The 26,001-nt window shown below is 55.2% G+C and overlaps 1 protein-coding gene and 1 long non-coding RNA gene across 9 annotated transcripts in view; one reads left to right on the plus strand and one right to left on the minus strand.

The window, feature by feature from the left end:
- Positions 1-1,711: 1,711 nt before the first annotated feature.
- Positions 1,712-15,117, minus strand: LOC139440189 (uncharacterized). Of its 4 annotated transcripts, none has more exons than XR_011650332.1 (3): positions 10,928-15,117; positions 4,507-4,626; positions 1,712-4,218 (listed from the first exon to the last, which is right to left on the minus strand). It is a non-coding gene; the product is annotated as an uncharacterized lncRNA (long non-coding RNA). The 4 variants fall into 4 exon arrangements; XR_011650333.1 differs by lacking the exons at positions 1,712-4,218; positions 4,507-4,626 and adding an exon at positions 8,796-9,880 and having other exon boundaries at positions 10,928-11,575; positions 12,186-15,117; XR_011650334.1 differs by lacking the exons at positions 1,712-4,218; positions 4,507-4,626 and adding an exon at positions 8,796-9,880 and having other exon boundaries at positions 10,928-11,287; positions 11,474-14,716.
- Positions 15,118-15,306: 189 nt separating this feature from the next.
- Positions 15,307-26,001, plus strand: part of PPARA (peroxisome proliferator activated receptor alpha) — a 71,634-nt gene continuing 60,939 nt past the window's right edge. For 2 of the 5 annotated variants that reach the window (XM_058308935.2, XM_058308937.2), the window contains exons 1-2: positions 15,411-15,685; positions 16,151-16,285. Coding sequence is in view for 1 of the 5 variants with exons in the window: in XM_058308933.2 (XP_058164916.1) it covers positions 20,522-20,542 (21 nt within the window). In the remaining 4 variants the exon portion in view is untranslated. Of the gene's footprint in view, positions 15,343-15,410; positions 15,686-15,725; positions 16,286-20,152; positions 20,543-26,001 lie in introns of those variants that run through there. The other 3 variants (XM_058308936.2, XM_071219108.1, XM_058308933.2) reach the window with 3 other exon arrangements.

Consider the following 26,001-nt stretch of genomic DNA (forward strand, 5'->3'; position numbering starts at 1 on the left):
CATGTGGTGAGCTGGCCCACATGCAGTGCTGCGGCACATAAGGAGCGCCTGTGCCACGCAGGTCGTCCCCGCGTAGGGGAGCCTCATGTGCAAGGAGCGCACTCTGTAAGCTCAGCCCGCCTAGGAGTGGAGCCACACACAGGGAGCGCTGACGCAACAACAACAAAAAAGAGACGCAGGTTCCCAGTGCCGCCAGATAATACAGGTGGACGCAGAAGAACACACAATAATGGACACAGAGAATAGACAATGGGGGGATAAGGAGAGAAATAAATAAAATCTTTTTAAAAAAGCATATTACAAAGCTACAGTGGTTGAAATAGCATGGTACTGTCCCAAGGATAGCTATATTGACCAATAGAGTCAAACTGAGAGCTCAGAAATAGACCCCCACATCCATGGTCAATTGGTTATTGACAAGGATGCCAAGTCCACTCAATTGGGAAAGAATAGTCTTTTCAACAAATGGTGCTGGGAGAACTGGATATTCATATGCAAAAGAAAAAAAGAGGACCTATCTTATACCATATACAAATATTAACTAAAAATGGATCAAAGACTAACTATAAGAGCAAGGTCTATAAAACTCCTAGAAGAAAATATAGGGAAATATCTTCAGGATCTTATCTGAGGCAATGGTTTCTTACTTTTTTTTTTTTTTTTTGGAATTTTGGGGCTATGTTAGAATTTTCTTTTTCTCTTTTTTAAGATTTTTATTTTTATTTATCCCACCCCATCCCCCCTGTTGTCTGCTCTCCATGTCCATACACTGTGTGTTCTTCTGTGTCCACTTGCATTCTTGACAGGCAGCACTGGGAATCTGTGTCTCTCTTTGTTGCATCATCTTGCTGGGTCAGCTCTCCATGTGTGTGACACCACTCCTGGGCAGGCTGCACTTTCATTGCGCCAGGCAGCTCTCCTTGCTGGGTGCACTCCTTGCATGTGGGGCTCCCTACACAGGAGACACCCCTGCATGGCATAGCACTCCTTGCACATGGCAATACTGCACGTGGACCAGCTCAACACATGGACCAGGAGGCTTTGGGTACCGAACTCGGGGCCTCCTATGGTAGGAGGACGCTCTATCAGTTGAGCCACATCCGCTTCCCTAGGCAATGGTTTCTTAGACTTGATACCCAAAAAGCACATGCAACAAAAGAAAACAGAAAAATGGGAGCTCCTCAAAATTAAAATCTTTGTGCATTAAAGGACTTTGTCACAGAAGTGAAAAGACAACCTACTCACTGATAGAAAATACTTGGAAACGACATATGTGGTAAAGTTTTAATATCCAGAATATATAAAGAAATCATACAAATCAATGATGAATAGATAAAAAACCCAATTAAGAAATGGGCAAAAGGGAAACGGACTTTGGCCCAGTGGTTAGGGCGTCCGTCTACCACATGGGAGGTCCGCGGTTCAAACCCCGGGCCTCCTTGACCCGTGTGGAGCTGGCCATGCGCAGTGCTGATGCGCGCAAGGAGTGCCGTGCCACGCAAGGGTGTCCCCCGCGTGGGGGAGCCCCACGCGCAAGGAGTGCGCCCGTGAGGAAAGCCGCCCAGCGTGAAAAGAAAGTGCAGCCTGCCCAGGAATGGCGCCGCCCACACTTCCCGTGCCGCTGACGACAAGAGAAGCGGACAAAGAAACAAGAGGCAGCAAACAGACACCAAGAACAGACAACCAGGGGAGGGGGGGAAATTAAATAAATAAATAAAATCTAAAAAAAAAAAAAAAAAAAAAAAAAAAGAAATGGGCAAAAGACTTGAATTGACCTTTCTCCATAGAAGATAACAAACGGCTCAAAGCATGTGAAAAGATGCTCAACATCATTAGCTATTAGGGAAATGCAAATCAAAACCACAATGAGATATCATTTCACACCCACTAGAATGACTATTAAAAAAAAATTAAGTGTTGGAGAGGATGTAGAGAAATAGGAACACTCATTCATTGCTGATAATAATGTAAAATGGTACAATTGCTGTGGAAGACAGTTTGAAAGTTCCTCAGGAAGCTAAATATAGAATTTCCCTGTCACCCAGCAATCTAACTACTAGGTGTATACTGAGAAGAACTGAAAGCAGGGAGTCAAACAGATATTTGCACACTTATGTTCGTAGATGCATTATTCACCATTGCCTAAAGATGTGAACAACCCAGATGTTCACCAACCAATGAATGGACAAAATGTGGTACAGACACGCAATGGAATATTATTCAGCTGTATAAAGGAAGGAAGTCCCATGCATGCAACTACATGGATGAATCTTGAGGACCTGGTGTTGAGTGAAATAAGCCAGGCACAGAAGGTCAGCTATTGTGTGATCTCACTGATATGAACTCATTAGACTAAGCAAACTCATAGAGATAAATCTAGAATATGGGATACCAGGGGTAGAGAATGGGGAGCTGATGCTTATTTGTACAGAATTTCTATTGAGGCCGATTGTAAAGGTGAGGAAATGGATGGTGGTGATGGAGGCACACTATCGTGAGTGTAATTAACAGCACTGAATTAAGTATGCAAATGTGGTTGAAAGAAGGGGAAGTTAGAAGCCAAAACGTGAGCCTGTGTAACACAGTGAACCCCATTGTGGACAATGGACTGGGGCTCACAGTGCAAGTGTAAGAATGCTCTTTCATGGATTATAACAAACATCTGACATTAATACAAGGTGTTAAGGACGGTGGTGGTTTACGGGGAAATACATCTCCTGTAAGCTCAGGATGGTCGTTAACAGTACCGCTTTAATAGTCTTTCTTTTTTTTTTTTTTAAAGATTTATTTATTTATTTAATTCCCCCCCCTCCCCTGGTTGTCTGTTCTTGGTGTCTATTTGCTGCGTCTTGTTTCTTTGTCTGCTTTTGTTTCTTTGTCCACTTCTGTTGTCATCAGCGGCACGGGACGTGTGGGCGGTGCCATTCCTGGGCAGGCTGCTCTTTCCTTTCACGCTGGGCGGCTTTCCTCACGGGCGCACTCCTTGCGCGTGGGGCTCCCCCACGCTGGGGACACCCTTGCGTGGCACGGCACTCCTTGCGTGCATCAGCACTGCGCATGGCCAGCTCCACACGGGTCAAGGAGGCCCGGGGTTTGAACCGCGGACCTCCCATATGGTAGACGGATGCCCTAACCACTGGGCCAAAGTCCGTTTCCCTTTAATAGTCTTTCATCAGTTGTAACAAAGGTGCCACACTAATGCCAAGTGTCAACAGCAGGGGTATATGGGAACACTTTTATAGACTTTTCTGTAACTCTAAAACTTCTCTAATTAAAAAGAAATAATTTTTAAAAACAGTGAAAGAAACAGACAAAAATACTATATATTGGATGATTCTTTTTCTATATAATGTATATCTAAATAAGTCCATAGAGAAAGAACTAGATCAGTGGTTATGTAGGAGTGGGGTAGGGTAGAGGGATTGAGAGATGACTGCTAAGGGTGTGGGGTTTTTCATGTTGGAGTAACGAAATTGTTCTAAAACTTGATTGTGGTGATGAATGCACAACTCTGTGAACATACTAAAAGCCATTGATTGTGCGCTTTGGATGGATTGTATAGTATGTGACTGTATCTCAATAAAACTGCTTTTTAAATATAGACAAAGGATTTCAATGGAAGTTCCTCCAAAGACAATATAAAAATACCCACTAAGCACATGGACAGATGGTCAACGTCATTATCCATTAGAGAAACACAAATCAAAACCACCATGAAGTGGACGGCTACGATTTAAAAAGCACACAAACTGATCATGACAAATGTTAGTGAGGATGAGGAGAAACTGGACCCTCACACCTTGTTGTGGGAATGTAAAAACCACAGGCACGTTGGAAAACAGTTTGGCTGTTCCTCAAAAAGTGAAACACAGAGTTACCGTATGAGCTGAAAATTCCACTCCTGAACACACACTCAGAGCGGAATTACTCGTCATAGCCAAGTGGAAGCACCCAAATGTCCATCAGTGGATGAATGGATAAACAAAAAGTGGTATGTATACACACAATGGGATAGTGTGCAGACACAAAAAGAAACGGGATGACACATACTACGACACGGATGAACGTTGAAAACATCACGCCAAGTGAAGGAAGCCAGTCACAGGGCCGCCTATTGTATGAAAATCCAGAACAGGCAAATGCATGAGAACGGCAGGAGGATTGGTGGTGTTTTCAGGGGCTTCTTTGGGGCTTTCTTTTGGAGGTGCTGAAAATATTCTAAAGACGGACAGTGGTGTGAGTTGTACAACGCTGGGAATATCCTAACGCCACCGAGGTTTAGCCTTTAAAGGGGTGGATTTTGTACTAGTGAATTATACCACTAAAAGCTGTTCTGCTACAGAGAGGGGTGAAAGAGATAAAAAAAGAGAAAGAGGAGGGAGAGAGGAAAAGAGAAAGAGAGAAAGGAGAGAAGCAGCCACGTGCTGGCTTTGCTGCAGTCTAAACGAGGAGCATCCACAATCACCTGGAAAAAGGTGTTAAACTTCACCTCCCTCTTCCACCTACTGTGTGTGCGACTGCATCTTCTCCAAAGACTTCAGTAAAAGCCGCAGGGTGCAGGAGATCGGATGTGGAGGCAGATGTCAAAATCCAGCTGTCCTCTATCGAGCCAGTCATGAACGAGATCTGCAGTGAAGTCAAACAATGTCATTCTTTGGTTTGAAAAATATTATCATTTTCAAAAATGCTGTTTATTTAAGCATGGATGGTTTATTGTTGCTTGTATTTGGTTAATAAATATTTGGCTTCTTTCTCAATTTTACTTTCTAATACAGTAAATATAAAAGGTAGAACCCACTTTTTGGGATTCTCAATGAGTTCTGAGAACGGAAAGGAGGCACGAGACCAAGGCGTTTGAGAACCGCTGTCCTCCACAACCGCAGCACAATTTCCAGTGCCGGGAAGCCCGCACTACGCCACCGAATCAACTCAACTACAGGCCTCTTTCAGATTCACCAAATACCCCCCAAATCTCTTTCACAGCAAATGAAAGTTCTGGATGACGCGTTGCCTTCCGTTTCCTCTTCCTTTAGTCTCCTTTCATCTGCAACAGCTCCCCCGCCTTAGGGTTTTTCGTGACCTTGGGGTTTTTGGGCCAGTGACCTTGAAGAGGGTCCCCCACCACAGAGTCAAGTTTACGCATTTAGGGCAGGAAGTCCACAAAAGCCACGTCGCGCTTCCTGTCTGTCCCATTCCTGGAGTGCATGGTGTCCAGGGGCCTCTCCCAGCCTTCTCCCCGAAAAACTTGCCATCTTCCCCCTTCGTGTAATTAATCGGCATCTGATGGGGCCATATTTCAAGACTTTGTACATGTTAATCAAACTTTCATCCTTAGTTTTAGCACCACTGATGATTCTTGCCCAAATCAATTATGATAACAATTGTTAAGTGGTGATTTGCTTTTTATTTCATCATCATTGTTGTTGTTAATCTCAGATAAGAACCGGACCCCCAAGAGGCTCCAGGCTAGGGAGGGGGATGGACCAGTGAGGCGGTGCGAGGCTCTGGGGCTAAGGGGGCACAGAGCCTGGGAGGCCTTCCTGGAGGAGGTGGTAGCTCAAGTAAGCCCTTACAGGAAAAACCGAAGGTGGCAGAGGAGATGCCCTGCAGAAGGAAGAGTGAGTGCAAAGCGGGGGAGAGGCTGGAGACAGAGGCAGAGTGGGGGCCACAGGCCTCCGTGAGGGCCGCAGGCCTCGCCAGCGCCTCTGGAGACGCGCCTCCGGGGCCGTTTGGAGAAGCGGGCTCTCGCGGCCCTGAGCAAGGTGGGCTGCCCAGTGGGACAGAGCCTGGAAGCGGACGGAAGGATCCGGCGAGAAAGAGGGTCCATGCAGAAGGGTGGGACACAGGGGGGCTCACGTGGACCTTCACCCGGGCAGGTCAGGTGGTCTCACGGTCCCCTGAAGAAACGCAAGTGCAGAAAGGCGAGGCACGGGCCGAGGCGCCCCGCAGAGCCTGGCCTGGCGCACAGCCCCACGGGTCGATGGCACGGGACGGAAACATGGGTGCAGGGGGGAGGGCCCCCGGCGGGCCTCCCTTGACCCCTGTGCCTGGCACTGGAGACCCTCCGACGAGCCCTGGAGCCCCGCCCTCAAGCAACCCCCAGGCTGAAGTGTCCCCCGCGGCCTTCTCAGGCCCCCTTCCCAAGGGGACGGGAGCCAGGCGCAAGGAGTGGGGGGGACCGCGCAGAGTTGGGGGCGCCGGAAGCCGGCCCTCAGTTGCTGCTGTTCTAGTGATCGGCCAAGGCAGGCCCCACCTGGAACTTTCTTCCTCCCAGGGGTAGGGTCTCTTAGCCCCGCCGCTTTCCAACAAGAAGCCAGAGCGTAATTTTAGGCCAAAGGCGTGGGTGGGGCCGGGAAGGTCCCGGCAGTGGGCGGCTGTTGTGACGCCGAGCCCTGGGCTGGCCCGAGCAGTCCAGTGTGGGCAGACAGCAGAGGGGGGGCTCTCCCCTGACCTGCCTGGGCCGCCCCGTTCAAGGCGAGGAAGCCCCAGGCCCAGCGCTGGCGGCGAAAGCATTTCCCAGCAGAGCACCAGCCGCTGGGCACAATGGATTGCGCGTGCTCGGCCCGGGACAGCCCCGTGTCTGCTTCTCCCAGCGAGTAAGGAAGCATGCCCTCCCGGTGCGCGCTGGCGGCTGGCTCCTGGGCCCTGGCACGGTCAGCACCCTGCGCGGGAGGGGATGCTGGAGCCGGGCTAGCTGGGGGCCCGACCAGGACGGCGGCTGGGTCACGGAGCTGGGAAGGAAGTGGTGGCACGGTGGAAAAACCGAGGGCGAGGGAGACAGCCTGGCGGGCACCAAGCCCAGGCCTGCCGCTCCCAGGTGTGCGGCTCGGGGAGGCGGCTCGGCCTCTCCCAGACTCAGTTTCCACAGCTGGGGAGCGGGGAGGGGAAGAGTTGCCGGCGGGGCTCTGCGGAGGTGCTGCGGATAAAGCACCTGCCCGCAGCGGGCGCGCCACCAAGGGGTGTGCGGGCGCCCGACCCCTCTGCTTTCCTCTGGCTCAGCAGCCCCCATAAGGGGCAGGCTCAGAAATCCCTGTCCAGGTGCCAGGGGGCCGTCCCCTCGCACCTGGTGTAAGGAACAGGCCAGTCCTCGAGCGGCTTGAAATTGGGATGGGAAACAAGACAGGTGCGTGAAATGTCAGAGTCACGGCCAGTGGACACCGCCACTCAAGCTTCCATGCGGGGAGTGGCAGCCTGCGCTGCTGGAACCAACCCTCCCCTGGCAACAAGTAAAGATTGGGGGTAAAAAATCATTTTTAAAGTTTACCTAAAAGCACCTGAGAGTTGCCAGGAGGGTGAGGAAGCTCTGGGCCAGTTTTGGGGGCTCCTGGAGAGGGGCACCAGAGCGGTGTCCGCAGTTAGGGCTTGGCCAATTGGCTTTGACTTTGAGGAGGTGGATGCTGCACCGAAGTCAAGACGCCAGGAGACACCTCACCCAAGAGGAAAGCAGGGGCGGCCCCGATGTCCCCCCAGACCCGCCTCCCACCCTGCATCGGGACGGACGGTGCCTTCGGTCTAAGAGGGGCAGCACAAGGAGAGGGAAGGAACGGCTCAGCCGCGGGGAGCCGCGGCCTGCAGCTCTCGTTGGCCCGGGGAACGTCAAGCCATGACCTTGGCTTCAGGTCGTCTTGGGCTGATAGATGTAGATGCAAATAGACCCTACGAAACCCCCACCAACACTTTTCCAAGGGTCCTGAGAAGCACCCAAGACAGCCATGCCGAAAAGGAAGCAGGCCGGAGAGCGAGAGCCGGCGGGGAACATCCCAGAACCCTGCCCGGGCTTAGCGCGCCGTCACCATCGCCGTCAGGCAGGCAGCACGTGCTCCAGCGAGAGAAGGGAGGGCCGAGGGGTGCAGCCCTTCCTCCAGGAATCCAGGGGGACCCACGCCGGCCAGGGTGGCAGGGGAGGCGGTGCAGTGCGCGTGGCCTGTGGCTGATGGGCAGGTGGGAAGGAGCGGGTCCACGCGGGCTCACCTGGCGCTCCTTCTCCCTGGTCCTCTGTAAAGGTAAGTTCAACCTAAGCAGAGAACAGGGAGAAACTCACTTCCTGCCTGCGAACCGCGTAGCCAGAAACAGGTTCACTCACGTCCACTTCCACCTGCGGTTGAAGGGACTCTTCTTTCCCCGCGAATGGACTTGGCACCCTTGCCAAAAATCCGCCGGCCGTGGACGTGGGGTTGATGTCTGGGCCCTCGGTTCCACCCCACTGCGCTTCGTGTCTACCCTTGGGCAGCACTGTTTTCATTATTACGGCTTTGTACTAAGTTTTGACATCGGGAAGTGTGAGTCCTCAACTCGGGGCTTCTTTTCCCTTTTGGCTCTTCGAGGCCTCGTGCGATCCCGTATGAGTTTGAGGATCGACTTGTCCGTTTCTGCAAGGCTAAGGGGTGCTCTTCAGCTTCCACTCCAGCCACTCTCTGTGGCTTACAGCAAGACCGCCTTCCACACTGGCCATCTCTGTGGCAGTGTTACAGAGCTCCCGTGGAACATGCTCCCGTGGAACGGTGCTCCCGTGGAACAGTGCTCCCGTGGAACGCCGTCCCTGCTCCTTCCTCCAGCTCTGGGCAGGTGAGAACATGCCCCCCGAGTCTGAGCCTGCTAGTGCTCAAGAGCCTTCCTTGGCTCCCCAGTGTCTGAAGGACAATGTCCCAGCAACGTGGCCTGTGTTTCAAGGCCCTCCACGAGCCAGGGCCAGTGTCTTCTGCAGCTCCAGCCTGGCCTGCCTGGGTCCAGGGCTGCCTCGGAAGAAAGGTCATTTCTAGATAGTTCTGGTCTGTTCTGCACTCTTCTCGGTAAGCTTATTAGGTGCTGCTGCCACAGCCTTGGGGGACACAGAGCCCTTGCGCAGGAGACCCTGTCTGATGAGGGAGGCAGCAGCCAACAGGCCCGATGAGAATGACGTGGCAAGAGCAGAGGCTGAGCTTTGCCTGGGGCCCTCGGGGCCACGAGGACAGGCACCCCACCCAGCTGGGATGGGGGCCATGGGCAGTCAGGGTGGGCTTCCAGGAGGAGAGTCCCTGAGCTGACAGCAGTGATCAGACAAGAGGGGGGGATACCTGCCCAGCTCACAGTGCACCCCAAGTCCAGGGAGCAGGGGGTGCTGGGAAAATACCTGGCCACTCCCCAAGAGCCCAGAGCCCTCCTCACTGCCCTGGAGGATGCCAGCGCTGGGTCACTGGGGGTGGAAACAGCATCACCTTAGGAAGAGCCTGCTCAGTGCTTGGCACCTACTGGCACTCAACACGTAGTTGGGTTTTTTGTTTGTTTTAAATTTTATTTTATTTCTTAATTATCTTTTTAAAAATTAATAGATCACATAAAACGTTACATTAAAAAATATAAACTGTTCCCACATACCCCACTCCCCACCCCCATCATTTCTTTATTGTATTTTTTTGAAGATACGTAGATCACAAAAAATATTACACTAACAAATACGAGAGGTTCTATTTTGTTGAACGTAGGATGGACAGTCCCCGAGGTTTGATTTACTCTAACGCTCCCTCCTGGAGAGGTGCAGGGGGTTTCGGTTCCCGCGGGCCTTCCCACCCAGCCGTGCAGGATGCTGTCTGCCGGGGAGCAGGTCCCTGTCCTCGGCCAGCCCCCAGCCACCGCCGCGACCCGAGAGGCGCTGGACCGCCTTCGTGTGCGAAGCTGGAATTCAGCTTGGGTCCCGAATCCAGGAAACTCCCAGCTCGCTCGGCACACCTCGAGGCTCCGGGTCAGAGGGAAGGCTCTTCCCCCAGCCGGCGCGGGTACAGCGCCTGCAGCTTCCAGGCAGCCGCCCGCGCCCTGCGCCCTTGCTTGGTGGAGATCAAAATCAGGGCCTCACGTGTCATTCTAAATTCCACGCTGCAAGTCCCAACACCAGCCCAAGTGTCGACTGGAAGGGAAGCAGCACAAATAAAACCTGAGCTGAGAGTCGGGCCGGGCGCGGGAGGCCTGGGGAGTGGGCTCGCGGGAGGGGCGCGAAGGCTTCGCCGGGGCCGGGGGCTCCGGGCACAGGGCGCCCGGGCTTCGGGCTGCTATGAAGCAGTAAACGGCTCCGGGGTGGGGGGCTGCCAGCTTTTGTGTTTTGCCAAGTCAAAACAAACCTATCCCTACTGCCGATGGCTGACACTTCATCCAAGCCAGGCATTTTCATTAAGAAAAGGCATTTTCAGCCACAAAAAGGAATGCAAAGCGTGTGACCACAGCCGGGGGTGGCGGGGAGTATTTCTTTAAACTGAAGAGATGTTGCCTTGCTTTTTTTAAAAAGATTTATTTTATTAATCCCCCCACCCCCATTTTCTGCTCTCTCTGTCCATTCACTGTGAGTTCTTCTGTGTCTGCTTGTCAGTGGCCCTGGGAATCTGTGTCTTTTTGTTGCGTCATCTTGCAGCGTCAGCTCTCCGTGTGTGCAGCGCCATTCCTGGGCAGGCTGCACGTTTTACACACGGGCAGCTCTCCTTGTGGGGTGCACTCCTTGCACGTGGGGCTCCCCTATATGGGGGCACCCCTGCGTGGCACGGCACTCCTTGTGCAGCAGCACTGCGCATGGGCCAGCGCCACACGGGCCAGGAGGCCCCGGGTTTGAACCCTGGACCCTCCATATGGTTGATGGACGCTCTATCAGGTGAGCCACGTCCGCTTCCCTGTCCTTGCTTTTTATCTTATTTTGCTGCAGAGCAGGAAAACTTTGCGGGATGGCCTGCCCCTCCCAGGGGGCTGGGGCCACTGTCCGAGTCCCCATTTTCTCAAAAACCAAGGCCCGCGGTGCCAGTGTCACATCCTCTCCATTCCCCGGGCCCCATTTACGGAGTGTGTGGAGCATCGTGGGTTCCGGGTGTGGAGTTCGCAGCCAGAGGCGCGTGCACGCAGCCCGGGCAGGCTGGGAGGGCCTACGGGGCGGACCTGGGGAGGACCTGGGGCCACAAAATCAGCACCTTACCAGGTATCAGGGAGGGGTCAGGCCCGGGCAGGAAGCCGCCTGGAGATCCTCGCCGTATCCAGACAGGAGCCGGAGGCCGCAACGCAGGGAGGAGGGCGGTTTTGCCAGGGGGTGGGGGTCCAGCAGGCTTCCTGGAGGAGGCGCCCTCCCGGAGCAGGCAGAGCCCTCAGGCAGGTGGTCTCTGCGTCCCAATGTGGCCTTGTCCTAGCCCTGAGCTCGTGCTCTCCCTTGTCCTCGCAGCAGGACCAACTGAGGGAAGCACCTGCGCCGTTTTACAGGTGACCCAGTGCAGGCCAAGGGGACGGGGAGGCGGTGGAGGAGGGAGTGAATGCAGGTGCACGTGACTCCAGATCCCACCACCTTAATGCAGGAAAATGGGTGAAGCGAGCCCGGGGCAGGGGCGAGGCGGGGGGGGGGGGGTGTCGACATGCATATACGGCATTCGTGGGGAAGGGGCACCGCCTTCTCCCTGCACGCCCCTCGCCCCGGCCACCCACAGAGGTGCAGTTCAAAGGACCGCTGGGCTGGGGTCCGATGGTTACAAACCCCGGGTCCACGCAGAGCGGTGTCCTTTGTCCCCCGTCTTCATCTTTCCAGCGAGACTCCCCTGGCGTGTCACACGTCCCTGGGAAGCTCCAGGTGCCTGCTCTGAACAGGACGAAAGACACCGGTGACCCAGCCCTGGTCCCAAGGGTGTCAGCCAACGGGAGCTGGAAATGCGTGTGCTGAGAAAGGGGCCTCCCAGGAATGGACGCCAGACGGGAGGGGGCGATGCCCAGGGGGACGGCCTGCGGCTTCTCCGGCTCGGACAATCTGGCCCCGTGCAGGTGGAGACCACGGCAAGCCACTTCCCGGGGACAGGTGAGCTAGCAAAGGGGTTGAGTGCCAATGACAGCAGTCATTGCTGGGCCTGCCGAAGGTTCCAGATCCTGCAAACCGGCTGTGCAGGACTGCGGAGCTTTACCCCCTCACTTCAACAATAAAAGAGTTGTTTCTAATCTGGTGGAGTCACCCCCTGCTTAAAACCCGCCAACAGCTTCCCGCCGCCCTTAGAACACGCTGCCAACTCCCACGAGGCCTGGCCCTCTTGGGGCACTGGCACCTCTCTTCCCCAGGGCGTGCCCCGCTCCCCTGCCCCAGGCAGTCACCCTAGCACCCCGCTCCTGTGGGGGAGCCGGCCGAGGCCGGGCAGGCGACATGGGGTAAGTCTCGGGCTCCCACACGGGCCTCTGGCCAGGCCGTGGGGTCCCGGACGCACCCTCAGGCAGGCTGTGGCTCGGTGGGTTTGGACTCTGAGCACCCCGGTTCCAGCTCCCTCTCGGAGACCTGGGCCAGGTGTGTGACTCCTGGGAAGCGGAGGCCAGCCGCAGCCCGGGGACCGTCGTTAAGTCCCAAGCGGCAGCCGGACGAGGCTTCGTGCCCTGGGCCGGCGAGGGTGGTGCCGGCACCGCTAAGACAGAGGCCGCGCATGTGTTTTGGGGGGTCGCGCCAGGGGCAAGCCGCAGCCCAGCGGGTCAGCGGACTCTCCCTCGCTCAGCCCGCCGCCCCCCTGCCCCATCCACCGCCTGACCCGAGGGCAGGCGCCCAGGAGGTCAGAGGCCACTGCCCTGGCTGATGACACACCAGCACAAACACCAACTCATCAGGAGGGCTTGGCGGATCAGCACAGGGCGCCCCAGCGCCCGCGCGGCCTTGGCGGGTTCCTGGAAGAGCGCTTACCTAAGCCGCAGGGCAAACACGGCGGCCTGGCCCCCGACGCGGGAGACGCTCCCCCCGGCAGGGCAGGGTCACACTTCCCTCTGAACACAGATGGAGGCGGCCTTGCTGATGGAGACCGCTCCGGTCACCGAGCGCCCCCAGCTTCCCGCTTCTCTCGTGCAGGTGGGGGGATCTCCCCTGCCTGGCGGGGTTGGCAGGGTCCCGGCGGAGACCCGGCAGGGCAGGTGTTGGCTCTGCCACTCCTCGCTATGGCCACCGGTGCAGCCTGGACCTGCCTGTGCAGTGGCTTCCTGCGACATAGGCACAACCGCCAATGAAGAACATCTGCAGATTAGACACCTGTGGAAAGGCTGATAACCAAATGCGCGGCAAAGAACGCAAGCCACCAACGCAAGGAGGGAGGCCCCGGGCCAGGCCCCCGGCTGCTGAGGAACGCCCTGTCTTTCCAAAGAGGAGACCGGGTGGTGCAGACATTGTGCCCAGAATGCTGATTTGTCCCCATAGCTGTAGGTTCCCGCTCAGGCACCGTCCAGGAGGCTGTCCCCCTCCGCTGCCTCAGCAGGAAGGAGGATGGCCGGACTTCCTGGGGCTCGGGGAAGGAGGCAGGGGCGGTCCTTTGCCACGGATGCCCCACACTGGGGGTGGCGGTTGGCGTGTGCCCATGTCAGGCGGGGGTGTCCAGGGGTCAGGTCGAATGCTGGGCCAGATGTGGCCACGAAGGTGTTTTGCAGACGGGCTTGGCACGGACAGGCAGTTGACCAGGTGGAGGAGAGGACGCGACGACGAGGGCAGGCTCCCCCCCCTACCCCCAAGGGGCCTCCAGGGCGGGGACAGAGGCCTCCAAAGAAGAAGAAATCCCGCCTCGGGCCCCGGCAGCTCCTGCTGTCCAGCCCGCTGGCCTGTCCTACAGATTTTGGACTTGCCATTCCCCCGAGCCATTCTTTAAAACCAGCCTCTTCACATATCGATCCTCTTTCTCTGGAGAACGCTGTCCCACATCCCGGGTGTGTGACAAGGTCTACGTGGCGAACAGCAGGCTGTGTCCACCTCTCTCACTGAGGGGGGTTCCTCAGAGAAACCCACCAGCCCCTAGAGGTGACGGGGGTGAGGGAGTGTGGGGGGGTAGCATTTCCGGCCAGGATCAGACGCCAAAGGGAAGTTGGGAGGCTGCTCCCAGGGCCCGGGCACTGCCAGGGGAGGCACACGGAGGGCATTTGTTCACAGGAAACAGCCCTTGACGCGGGGACGAAAGAGATTTTCTCTCCCCCAAACCCCGGGAGGCCCGAGAACCCACGAGTTTCATTCTTCTGTCTGCTGAGTACACACAAACGCTCTCTTAAACTGTCACAGCTTCCTTTGTCCTTGCTCGTTACCTTTTTTGCCAGGTCTCGCCAACTCCCTGGGTGGCCTGGGTGGGCTAACAGCTGGTCATCCCCGTGCCTCTGGAGAAAGCAAGCCAGCCCCCCTGGCTGTGGACTCGGGGTACCTGACGGTCGGGACCTGGGGTATGCCACTCCATGCCCCGAGGAGGCAGCCTCTGACGGGTCCACTGCCACCAGACCCACGAGGCTGGGGTGGCCACTGGCTGGCATTGGTGACCGGCCGCAGGATAAAGAACAAATGGCGCTGCCTGTCCACCCTATGAGATACCCACCCATGATACAACGTGTCTGATCGCACGACTCTGGCACACGACGCAGACATTGGCTCTTACTAGCTGGCACGAGCAATGGACGTGGGGCTGCTCTCTCTGGGTGGAAGGGCGTGTGGGCGCCGCGAGGGCAAAGGGCACCCCGGGCCAGGTGATGGTCCAGGGGAAGGTGAAGGCAGCCTGGCTCTCTGCCGCCCCGAGCTCGAGGCCGCCTTTCTCTCCCCGAGGAGGTCCTCCTGGGCACTCGCTGCCACAAATAGAACAGCGGGAGGGCAGGGAGAGGGCTGGCATAGCACACATTTCGTTCCCAAAGCAGGGGCCCCGGCGCTGGCACTCGCCGCGCCGCGCATTCCGCGCCCGGAGGCCGGGTGTCAGGGCCCGAGCCGCCCCGGCGCTCCCTGCCCCCGCTCCTCGCCAGGGCGCGCGGCGCAAGGGGCGCGGGAGGGCGGGCCCGGGGCTGGCCGCGGCGCCCGCGCTGCCCTTCACCCGCGCCCTGGCACCGCCGCCACCTGTTGGCGCGGCCCCGCGGCCCGCGCGCCCCTTCCCCGCATTGTAGGTCGCGGGGGCCCGGGGACAAGGGCCTTGCCTGCCCGTCCCCAGCGACTCCAGGGCCCCGGCCTGCGGGACAGATGCGCGCAGCCGGGCTGGGCGAGGGGTCCCCGCCAACGTGGCACCGGCGCCCCGCGAGGCGCCCACCCGGGGCCGCGGCCTCGCGCCGGCCCGTCCCCCGCCCGCGCCCTCTCCGTCCTCGCCGTCCTCCCCACCGGCCTCTCCCGGGGGCGCGCGCTCCGGCCCCGGCCGCACGCACGCGGCCTCAGTTTCCCGGGGGCAGCCCGGCGCCCCGCGGCCCCGCCCCCCGCCCCGCAGCCAATCGGGCGCCGCCGTCCGGGGGTGTGTCCCGCCGGGGGCCGCGGGGCGGGGGGCGCGGGGCGGGCTTCCGGGCGGGGCCGGGGGCGGCGCGGGGCGCGGCGGGCCGGGGCGCGGGGGCGGCGCCGGGCAGGGCCGGGCGGGGCTGCCCGGCAGGCGCGGGAGCGGCGCGGCCCAGGTGCCGGCGGGGGCGCGCGGGGGCCTTCCCACTCCCGGGCCGAGGACCGGGCCGGCGGGGCGGGGCGGCGGCCGCGCATGCGCGCGGGCCCGAGCGGGGGACCCCCCGGGCGCCGGGGCCGCCCCCTGCTCGGCCTCTCGGCCACTCAGCCAGCGCCCCGGCCCGGCCCGCGGCCCCGGCGTCGGCGGCTGACGGTGGCGCGGGGGCTGCGCGGAGGTCGGGTTCCTGGCGGGCGGGCCCGCGCGGCGGGGCGCGTCACCGACTTGGGGGGCGTTTCCCGAGCCCCCCGCGGACCCCCGAGGCGGGGCGACTGCGAGGCCCCGGCCGAGCGCGGCACGGGCAGGTGCGCCCCGACGGAAGGAGCCAAGGAGCGCGCGGGGGTCGCGGCCGCCGAGCCGTCTTCGAGGACCCTCGTTCCCCCGCGCGGCCCGGGGGTCTCGCCGCGCGGGGCCCGCGCCGTCCGCCGGTGCCATCGGCTGGGTCGGGGGGCGTCTCCGCGCCGGGGTCTCCCCGAGCCCCCGCACCCGGCGAGGCGCTGGAGAAGCCGCGGGGCGCAGGGGTTGCCGCACGAAGTTGGAGCGGGCCCTGCCCCCGCGCCCACCCGCCCGGCCGCGCGCGCCCTGGCCTTCCTCGCCTTGTTCAGTTTTAAAAGGGGGAGCGGGGGCCCTCGAATGTCACCTTCTCCAAACTGGGGCGACCTGGGGCGCGCGCGGGCCGGTCGGGAAAGGCGGGGCGGGGAGGTGGGAGCGACCCTGCGCCACCGCTGCGGTGGCCAGCAGCGGGGTCACGGTGACTTTCCTCTTCCAAGGTGGTGGCGCGTTGGGGGCATCCAGGGAACACGCTGTGATCGTTTGCTCCTTGACCTTCGGGCCGCGCAGGCCGGCGCGCGAGGCCCTCCTTCCCGGCGAGGACACGCTCGGGACCCGCGCGGCGGCGTCGGCAGGTAAGGAGAGGAGCTGACCGACGAACGTCCCCCAGGTCTGCGGGCGCTGCTGGCGGCCGCGTTCCTGCCGCCCTCCCTCTCCATGAAGGTTAGAGGCGCGTTCAGGCTTTTAAACCAAGGCGCATCTGGAGCCCCTCCTGGTGAAGTTTCGACCTCCTGGGAGTTTGACTAAGAACTTGCTTTCCCGCAGGCCCGGCTGCTGTAATTTAATACTAGACCGTGTCACTTGGAGAAACGTTCTTACTTAGGTGCGATCACTGACCACTGAAGAGCGGCCTGCTGTTTCCTAGCCGCTCTGAGTCTAACCTGGATATTAAACAGATGGCTTCTGGGAGAGCTGGCCAGTGCTAGAACTCCCGGCGCAGGGACGGCCACAGAAGCCCCGCACGTTCAGCGTGGCGTGGTGGTCCAGTCCACGACAGGCCAGCAGACCAGATTCTCTGCAACTCTGGAGCAAAAGTAAATTCCCTAAAGGTAGAAAAAAAATGTTTGCTTTCACCCTCTCTTCCCCCATCTTAAATGTATGATAGGGGACATTCCATAATCATAAAATAGTTCTTTTGACAAGTTCATGTGTGCCAAACTTGTGAACAGATTTTAAACACTCCATCCCTCGCCTCCCTTTTTCCTCTCCCAGTCTTTGTCCGCGGTGTGCGCGGAGACCTTCCTAGCAAGCTGGATGAGTGTTCTGGCTTCTGAGCGGCTGGTGTTCAAGTTTTATTATCTGTGCTATTCGGCAGCCAGAGGAGAGGCCGGTAGCCTTTCTGCAGATTTGGAGCTGGAGGGGCTGTGTTTGCACTTCTGGTTTGCGTGGTATGGTGGAGAGTCAGTTCTCTAAATATTCCATAGATGTTTCAAAAAAAAAGGCCTGGTTTCTGTTGTAGGAGAGATGTGGGATCCATTCACCCCTTCAGCCTACTTAGTTCCGTAGACTAGGTGACCCCTAAGGCAGCGTGGTGGGGCAGAGGTGAAGGCGGGCAGGGTCCAGCTTGTTACAGGTGCTTGTAAATGAGGAAGCAAATGGGGGAAAGTGAACAGTGTTGAAAAGAACCTGTTTCTTCTTCCAAATCCTTCTGTTGCTGGAGCACCGTGAACTTCTTGTGGAAGGAGGTACTACCCACCTGTCCTCCAGGTAACAGGTTTCAGGTGACGGAGCCTCACGTGCGCACTACCTGGAGGCGTGGCCGTTCCTCGGTTTCCGTAGTATTTCATTACTTAGCGGGCTGTGGCAGTGGAGGCCAGGAAGGCGTCATGTGCTTCTAAGAGGGATGAGCATATTCCTTACTCAGTCAGCCCTGTCGGCATTCTTTTTGTGGTCAAGTGCATCTAAGGCCAGGACAGAGTCAAATAAAAAGGATTTGGAACTTGGGGTTTGCATGCGGACACAGCTTCATGGAGCGGAAAAGGTGTCCCACTGTCTCTCGCCAGGTTTGGGTTCTAGTCCCTTAGCTTTGTCCACCTTCCAGACTGCCGTGTTCCCACCAGAAAACGGGTTCGTCTCTGTTCTCCCTCCCCGAGGGGTTGTGAAGCTCACAGGTGGTGGCTCCTGTGAAGACTCTGGGAACCCCAGAAACCTGTGCCTCCGAGGAGGTGTCTGGAAAAGGTGGGACCCCTCCGCCTGACCTGGTACCCGTGTTGATTTTGCTCTGATGATTGCTCAAAGGCTTTGGAAAAGAAACACCCACCCACCCCCACACACACACATTTTTTTCCCCGTTTTGAATAGATACACAAGCGTCCAACATCAAGAAGAGCGAGAGCACCCCACGTGGCTCCTGTTTGCTTTGACCGTAGACACGACCTCAGGTTTGGGGGCATGCCGTTTTGCGTTTGCCCTCAGCCACGTCGCCCTAGACCAGCGGCTCTTCACCTTTTTGGTTCCACGGGCCCCTGACTGAGTCCACACTACACTGTGTTACGTAATAACTCGATCATGCCCGCGCCAACATGTCCCCACAAGGAGAATGTTTTCTTGAATTTCACTTCAAGCTCCTGGACCCCTGGTCTGGATTGTACAAGGGTGGGTGCTCCTCCGGGGCGTCTGGCCTGCCCGCGCACCTCTCCAGGCCAGGGCGAGCTGGGGCTGTCCTGGTCGCAGCCTTGCGTTCGGCTGTTTGGGTCACCTCACCACTGAGCCTGACCCGCGGCAGGCAGAGCTTAGGTCCCATTCGGTTCTGCCCTGCTTGTGCTTTCTTCTAGGTACTTATCAGTGTTCGTTGAATGAGTAAATGATTAACAGAATTGAATTCAACAACTGTTTATTGGTAGGTCTCCATGTCCACTGCAGTACTCTGATGTGGGCCGGGGCTGGGTGGGGGCTACCTACACAGAAGCACAGACCCCGGACCGACAGATGGCCGTCTGCCCCACAGCGGCAGGACTTCCCCCCGCCGCTTTCACAGCTTCCCTCCCACCCAGGATGGCAGAGCCCATTCTTCTGCCAGGGCCAGATAGGGTGCCCCCCACATGGTGCTGGATGCACCCACGGGGTTTCCGGCACGATAGTGCTGTCACGGGGGCAGCTGCAGTTGAGATGATTCTGTTAGTAATTATTGCTAGTTTGGGCATGTTGTGCATGACATCAGCTTCTCGTGAGATAGCCTGAGAAACTTACCTAAAGTGCCATTTCATGCTGTGAGCTGATGGACTCAGATCTCAAACAACTGACTCAGGCAGAGGTGCGTTTACAGCGCTGTACGTTAGGGAGTGCATGTGTTTAACTGAATGCCAGCTCAGCGGCCAGCTGTGGAGACAGGAGAGTGCCACCGACACAGGGACTTCTGCCTGCAGGACTCAGAACTCGGGGGCTCTGCTGTTTTGTTCTGTTTGAGAGATTTGCAGACAAAAGGAGTGGTCATTTCTCTTCAGAGCTGCTGGCATGACACTCTTGACTTGAAGCTCACAAGTAAACCTTTGAAAGCGTATCATTTTGAAGACTAAGAATTAGGAAAGCAAATACAGAATGACTAATTGTCTAAAGTAAATGAAACTTCATACAAATGATTGGGAATGATAATACAGTTGAGTAAACGACACAGTGGTTCCTCTTTTATTAAGAGGATGTGCAGCCCCATTTGTAACTGAAGAGGCCTGTGGTTATGTGATAACCGTACTGAGGTCACAAATCACCAAGCTACAATACGAGCAAGCCAGTTATTTAAAGAGTGGCACGTGGATTTGTCCCTTTCGGAAACATCCTAACAAGCCAGTGGTCTGCCTTACCTGTTTAAATGCGTCTTTACAGTTGAGCGTGGCCTGTGGAATTTGGATGGCGGGATTGAGTGACAGTCACGTCTTGATCATCTGAAAGCAAGTTTTCTTCTGTTGCCTATATATTGAGTGGTATTTTTTTACCGGAACAATTCTTGGAAGCAGTTTCAGGCAGCTTCCCTGACTGAACAAGTTGACATCTAGGCTGCCAACATAAGGAAACTATTACCCTCTGCCCACGAGGAGGAGTGCATTTGATAAGTTCTAAAGTACAGTCTCATTTGGTGGGACAGCTCAGTAATCGGGTTAGTTTCCTATTTATTCACTGTCCCACCTATTCCTCTGTTTTCCTCTCTGTGTGTTGGGGGGAGATTAACACGAATGCTATTTGAAAGAAAAATCTTTCAGAGGAATTCGAAGTTTGATTCCAGTGGAGCCATCTCTCAGGACGGGGAAGTGGCTTTCAGTGGCGTCCCACAGGGCAGGCTCTGCTGTGGCGAGGGTGTGCTGGGACTTTGGGAGCCCCGAGGGGATTCTTTTGCTTATTAAGGTTTCCAGAACCTGTCACCACGGTGGCGAGGGGACTTTGACCCCCTGCCCTGAACGGGCTCCTGATGATTCACAATCACAAGCGCTTGCGGGGAGGTTCCGAGACAACCTTCCTTCTCTTTCCTTAGAAAAACTCACGTTTCTCGGAGCGTGTTCCAGAAAGGACAGCCTTCCGTGGCTGTCGTTCTCAAACCATAGACAGAAAGTTAATCTGTTACAAAGAATGAGGAGTTCTGAGAAAGGCAAGTAGTTCAAGAAAAAGTTCCGTTGTGCAAAGATTTTGAAGGTGAGAGGTTCAGTTAGAGGCATGGAGAGGAGAGAGGCCCCCGCGACCTGACGTGCGTTGGACGCTGGTGCCCCTTGAGAGGAGAGGCTAGTGCTAACAGGTGCCAGGAACTTGCGTGACAAGCGATGGCACAAGAACGTGGGGGCGGAGATGTCGGTGCCTAGAGCGATTGTCCAAGCTGGCGAGGGCGGATGCTAGAGCTGGCGCGGAAGGTAAGGCAAAGGTGCTTGCTCTCGGAAGGAGGCGGGGGTCAGGGGTCGGAAGTTCTCCAGGAAATGGAGTTGGGGGAGTTTTCACAAATGGGGAGCCCGGGACTGCTGACCTTCTGCTGGACCAACCTGGAAACCAAAGCCTGGAACTGCCAGAGAAGTGGCAGCAAGTGAGAAGTGCTGGCGTGTTTAACTGGAAGAGGGTGGTGGGGAGGGCGGGCAGGAGGGGCTTTAAGTGGAAGGCTGCAAAACCAGAGCAGTCGCAGCGCGTTCAGAGCCCAGACCTGGCGCGTTGTCAGTTTAGAATGTAATGAGTCCTTAGCAGGATAGCAGGGTAGGAAGAGATAAATACGGTATTTGTCGCTCACTCTGGAAACAAACAAAAAAAAAAGGGCTTTTTTTTCTTTTTCTTCTGTTCCATTCTTTTTACTTAGATGAACCTGACAAAGTTTGCTTTTAGTGTCTAAGTCAGAAGTCTAAAAGAAGGTGAATATTTAACCACGTTCAAGGACAACTGATAATCTTTAATGCTAATAGAAGCGCAAGGCTTAAAGGAAGAGAAACAAGAGTCCAGAGGGGGTAAATAACCAGGGAAGCAGATCTATCCATGGCAGATTCTGGGTACTATTAAAAATAAAAGAGCACTATAGCTGGGAAGTGCCAGCTGCTCGTGATGGCATGGATGGTTTCCACGTGGGCTTTCTCAGAAGTCGTTTTCCAGAAGCTGTTTCAGAAAAGAAGAATGTCCAGTTGTGGTATCAGCCCCAGTACTCTCTCTCCCAGAGCGAAACCCCTGAAAGACAAGGGAGAGCAATTACAAATGAAAACCTGGAGAAGGAATTTCTTTTTGGGGATGAAAAGGTGACATTGGAAGCTGAGATACCATGCATCCATTCACCTGTTATTCTAAGATAGCGATCCTCTGCACGTTTACACAGTGATGTGTGGGCCCTGACCCACCTGCTCTCTGCCACGTATGGATTGCTCACTGGCCTGGGCCTCAGTTTCCCCATCTACAAATTGAAGGGGCTGCTGGTGGCTGTGGGAGATTGTTGTAACTGGCACATAGTAAGAAGTCCGCAGCTGCTCCCTGCTTCCGGTCAGCTCTCTCCAGCCTTTGTATCGACTCATTGTTGGATAGTTACCGCTTTCAGGGGTGCAGGGGGAGCACACACCCCGACTCTCTCTGCCCTGGCTGCCTCCAGTCCCTCTCAGGGCTGTGCTCCTTCCTTCCACATCTGTCTGGAGGACTCTCCTTGCCCAGACCCCCATCCTGCTCCCCCACCCCATACCCTTGAGACCCCTCAGCTTCAAGCTGCGCTCTCGGAACCCTCCCAGGACTGTGCAGCCGAGGCAGAGCCTCCGGGTGGAAGCTCTGTTGGGGCCCCGCAGGTGCCTCCTCGAGTGGCTGGTGAAGCTGAGTGTCGCTCACGCTGGTTCCACGTGGGCCTCGCTCACCACCATACTCTGGATGTGCCACCGGCCAGTCCTCCTGCCGGGACACCTTCCACTTGAGAGGCCTTCAAGGTGTCATCAAAGCCCGCCTCCTTCAGGAAGCCTTCCTGATTTCACCCCCAACCTAGAGGCAGGCTTTTTGTCCATCAGACTGCCTTTGACAGTTTGAATCTCTCTGGTTTGGCACTTTCTGCCTTCACTTCAACGATTGCCCATTGAGCCCATCAGTCGTGTATTCATGAGCTCATTCATGTTTTCAGTGCCACGCACTGTTCTAGACGCTGGGGAAAGCGGTAGAAAAACAAGATAGAATTCCCTGTCCTTTGAAAGCCCTGCATGAGGTGATGAGTGGGGCGTCCAGGCTAAGGGGAAAGGAAGGAAACGGATGTAGCTCCAGGAGCTGAGCTCCTGCTTCCCACATACAAGGCCCTGTGTTCAATCCCTGGTACCTCCTATAAACAAGCAAACTAAAAAATCGGCTCTCATTGGAGAACAGATGTAGCTAGTAGTTAAGCACCTGCTTCCCACGTGCAAGGTCCTGGGTTCGAGCCCTGGTACCTCCTAAACAAACAAACAACAACGAAGACACACATGGCCACCTGCCGCGTGGTGAGAGGTGGACTAGACGGAGGCTGGGCAAGTCTGTCCCAGAGGCCTGCGGCCGGCGAGGCAGCGTGCAAGGCTTTCACAGGGATTGGAACGGACAGCTCAATACCTACTCGTCTTTAAAGTCCGGGATTTCTTTTCCCTAATGGTACTAAGTCGGGGGACAGGAAAGAGTGAGTGGAAATTATCCAGAAAATTTTAGAACCCACTTTAGTCCTTTAGATTCAAGGTATTAAGTGCTCAAGTTAATCTTCTTTTAACCCACTTATGTCAGCAGAATTGAAATCTTAGGTGATGACACACCAATTCCGTATCTCATGACCTATAGTCAAGAAACATTCTACATTTAGGATCTTCTTTTTCATGGTTGCCAAAAGTTCTAGCATTAAAAACAGAAAAGCGGGAAGCAGACTTGGCCCAATGGATAAGACGTCCATCTACCACATGGGAGGTCCGCAGTTCAAACCCAGGACCTCCTTGACCCGTGTGGAGCTGGCCCACGCGCAGTGCTGACATGCGCAAGGAGTGCCCTGCCACGCAGGGGTGTCCCCCGCATAGGGGAGCCCCACACGCAAGGAGTGCGCCCCGTAGGAGAGCCACCCAGCGCGAAAGAAAGTGCAGCCTGCCTAAGAATGGCGCCGCACACACACAGAGCTGACACAGCAAGATGACACAACAAAAAGAAACACAGAGTCCCAGTGCTGCTGACAAGAATACAAGCAGATACAGAAGAACTCACAGTGAATGGACACAGAGAGCAGACAATTGGGGTAGTGGGAAGAGGAAAAAAATAAAATAAAACAAAACAAAACAAAAAATAGAAAAGCCCCACATGGGTGACTCTATCTTAATAAAATAAGCATAATAATCTCTGCCCGAGGGCAAACTCGGTGGATAAGAGCAGCGATGTGGGCTCTAGTGCACTACCTCTGGGTTTGATCAAAGTGAATAAGGCAAATGATTTCCTAGACAATGCGAGTCTCTTATGAACGCCCCTTTTCCAAGGTAATAGAAAACTGGTGATGCTAATCCCTAGGAGAGCAGACGGGCTTCTTGCTTGCCCAGCGGGCAGTGGGCAGGGAGGCAGCACCACGTGCTCTCAGGACGGCTGGCCTTGCTCTGTCGGGTGGGAGCAGAGCTGCTGCCGGCTGTTCTTGGAGAAATCACCCTCACCCCCTTTCTCCAGGTTCGATGATGTGTTACGTCACTTTCAACCACCAGACTCACCACTTTCTGTTACACTTCCTAGAAACTGGCAAGGGCCTTGATCTGAAAAAAAAAAGCCAAATGGTAACTGTAAAACTAAAAAATGCAAAAGAACTGAACTAAAGCATTCTGTGGATAGCTATAATGGCAGAGCAGATGCCACTGAGGAGAGAACTGGTGAATTGTAGGAGAGAGAGATCAGGAGTAAAAAATACCTAAAATGAAGCACAGAGAGACAAAAGGATGGAAATGCAGACGTAGAGAATAAAGTGAAAATTTCTGCCATGCAAGCGCAGTTGATTCCCATCAGCCTCAGCAGCCGTGACCTACAAGGTCTCTGCGACTGTGGGATTTGTGAATACTAAATATTACCCCAGGGTGGTACAGGTGAAATTCCTGGGAGCCCCGGTCGTATGTCCTCAACCATCAACGCATAATCTTGTCTTATGTGTGTTTCTGTTTAAAGACACTTCGTATCTTTTGCCCCTTCCTTGAATTTGCATACAACGATTCCCCAGGAAATTCTTTGCTTCACCACCTTTTAGAGACGGCCGCCATTGAACCTAGAATCAGTATCACTGTCTGCAGAACATTTTAGAGCAGCATGTAAACAGAGCCTCAACATAAATTTAAGCGTGTTTAGTCATAAATTGCATTCGGGTGCAGGTAGTTGGATCATTCACACTGACCTCACCGCCACCAGTGGTATAACTCACGCGTGAACACAGCTGGTCTGACATGCGTGTTTTCTCTGTGAAGCCTGTCACAGCCTTCTTGCACTAAGGGGCACTAGACAGCACTGAGGCACTGTGCTTGGAGGCCTAGAAAATGTAGCACTAAACATACCATGAAAAGCACCGCAGTCCATGGGATGAGAGCGGAAACAAGAGGCTGCGTGTCACCTGTGCAACCTCAGCTGGGCACAGGCGTGTCGGGTGACTCAAATTTTTGGCTGCTCTGTGCATGTCCACAAATGTCCATGAAAGCACCATATACAGAATATACAGATAATGGGTATTGGCAAATTGGAATTCCAAGAGGAAAAGAGAGAGCGAACATTTGAAAAGAGAGAGGCCATATTTGAAGAGGAAGTGGTTAAAGGTTTTTCCGACACTGATAAAAGACATCATGTCACAAATTCGAGAGGTTTAAAGAACTACAAGCAGGATGAAAGAAAAAATAGTACCTAGACACATTGTAGTAAAACACTGAAAAGCCAAAGGCAAGAGAACTAGAGGTGAAGGGGAAAAAAGACATTACTTTCAAAGGAGCAACAGTTGAGAGCTAATGGAAGCCAGAAAACAATGAAATCACATCTTCATCATGCTGAAAGTTAGGTTTATTCCAGGAACACAAGTTTAGGTCAACATTTAAAAAGTAATCAAGCAACAAAAAATAGGAAATCCTTAGGGACAAAATGTGCAAGACACTGAAATCTATAAAACATTGCTGAAATTTAAAAACACCTAAAGAAATGGCAATGTATACCATGCTCTTGGGTCAGAAGACTGAATATCATGAAGATGGCAGTTCTTCCCCAAATGATCTGCAAATAGACAAATAGGTGAGTGAAACAGAATAACAAGTCCAAAAATAGACCCACACATATATGGTCAATTGATTTTCAACCAAGTGCCAGGTTGGTCCATGGGGGCAAAAGGTGCTGTGACAGGTGGGTTGCCATATGCAAAAAATGAGCCTTGATGCTCACCTCACACTAGATACAAAACAAAAAGCAAAGAACTTGAAATGGGGTCATAGACGTACTTGTAAGAGTTTAAAAAAAGAAAAACCTATAAAACTTCCAGAAGAAAATATAGGAGAAATTCTTAGTGATTTGGGCTTTGGCAAATATTTCCTAAATATAATTCAAAAAGCATAAACTGTAAAAGGAAACGTAAATGACTTTGACTTCATCAAAACTGAAAGCTTTTGCTCATCAAAAGACATTGTTAAGAAAATGGAAAGAGGGAAGCGGATGTGGCTGAAGCGACTGGGCTCCCATCTACCATATGGGAGGTCCAGGGTTTGATTCCCAGGGTCTCATGGCGAAGGCTAACTGGCCCATGTGGTGAGCTGGCCTGAGTGGAGAGCTGGTGCAGCAGGATGACTCAACAAAAAGAGACACTGTGGAGAGACAACAAGAGACGCAGCAGACCAGGGAGCTGAGGTGGCGCGAGAGACTGAGCGCCTCT

This window comes from Dasypus novemcinctus, chromosome 12, assembly GCF_030445035.2.
Source record: "Dasypus novemcinctus isolate mDasNov1 chromosome 12, mDasNov1.1.hap2, whole genome shotgun sequence".
Classification (NCBI taxonomy): Eukaryota; Metazoa; Chordata; class Mammalia; order Cingulata; family Dasypodidae; genus Dasypus; species Dasypus novemcinctus.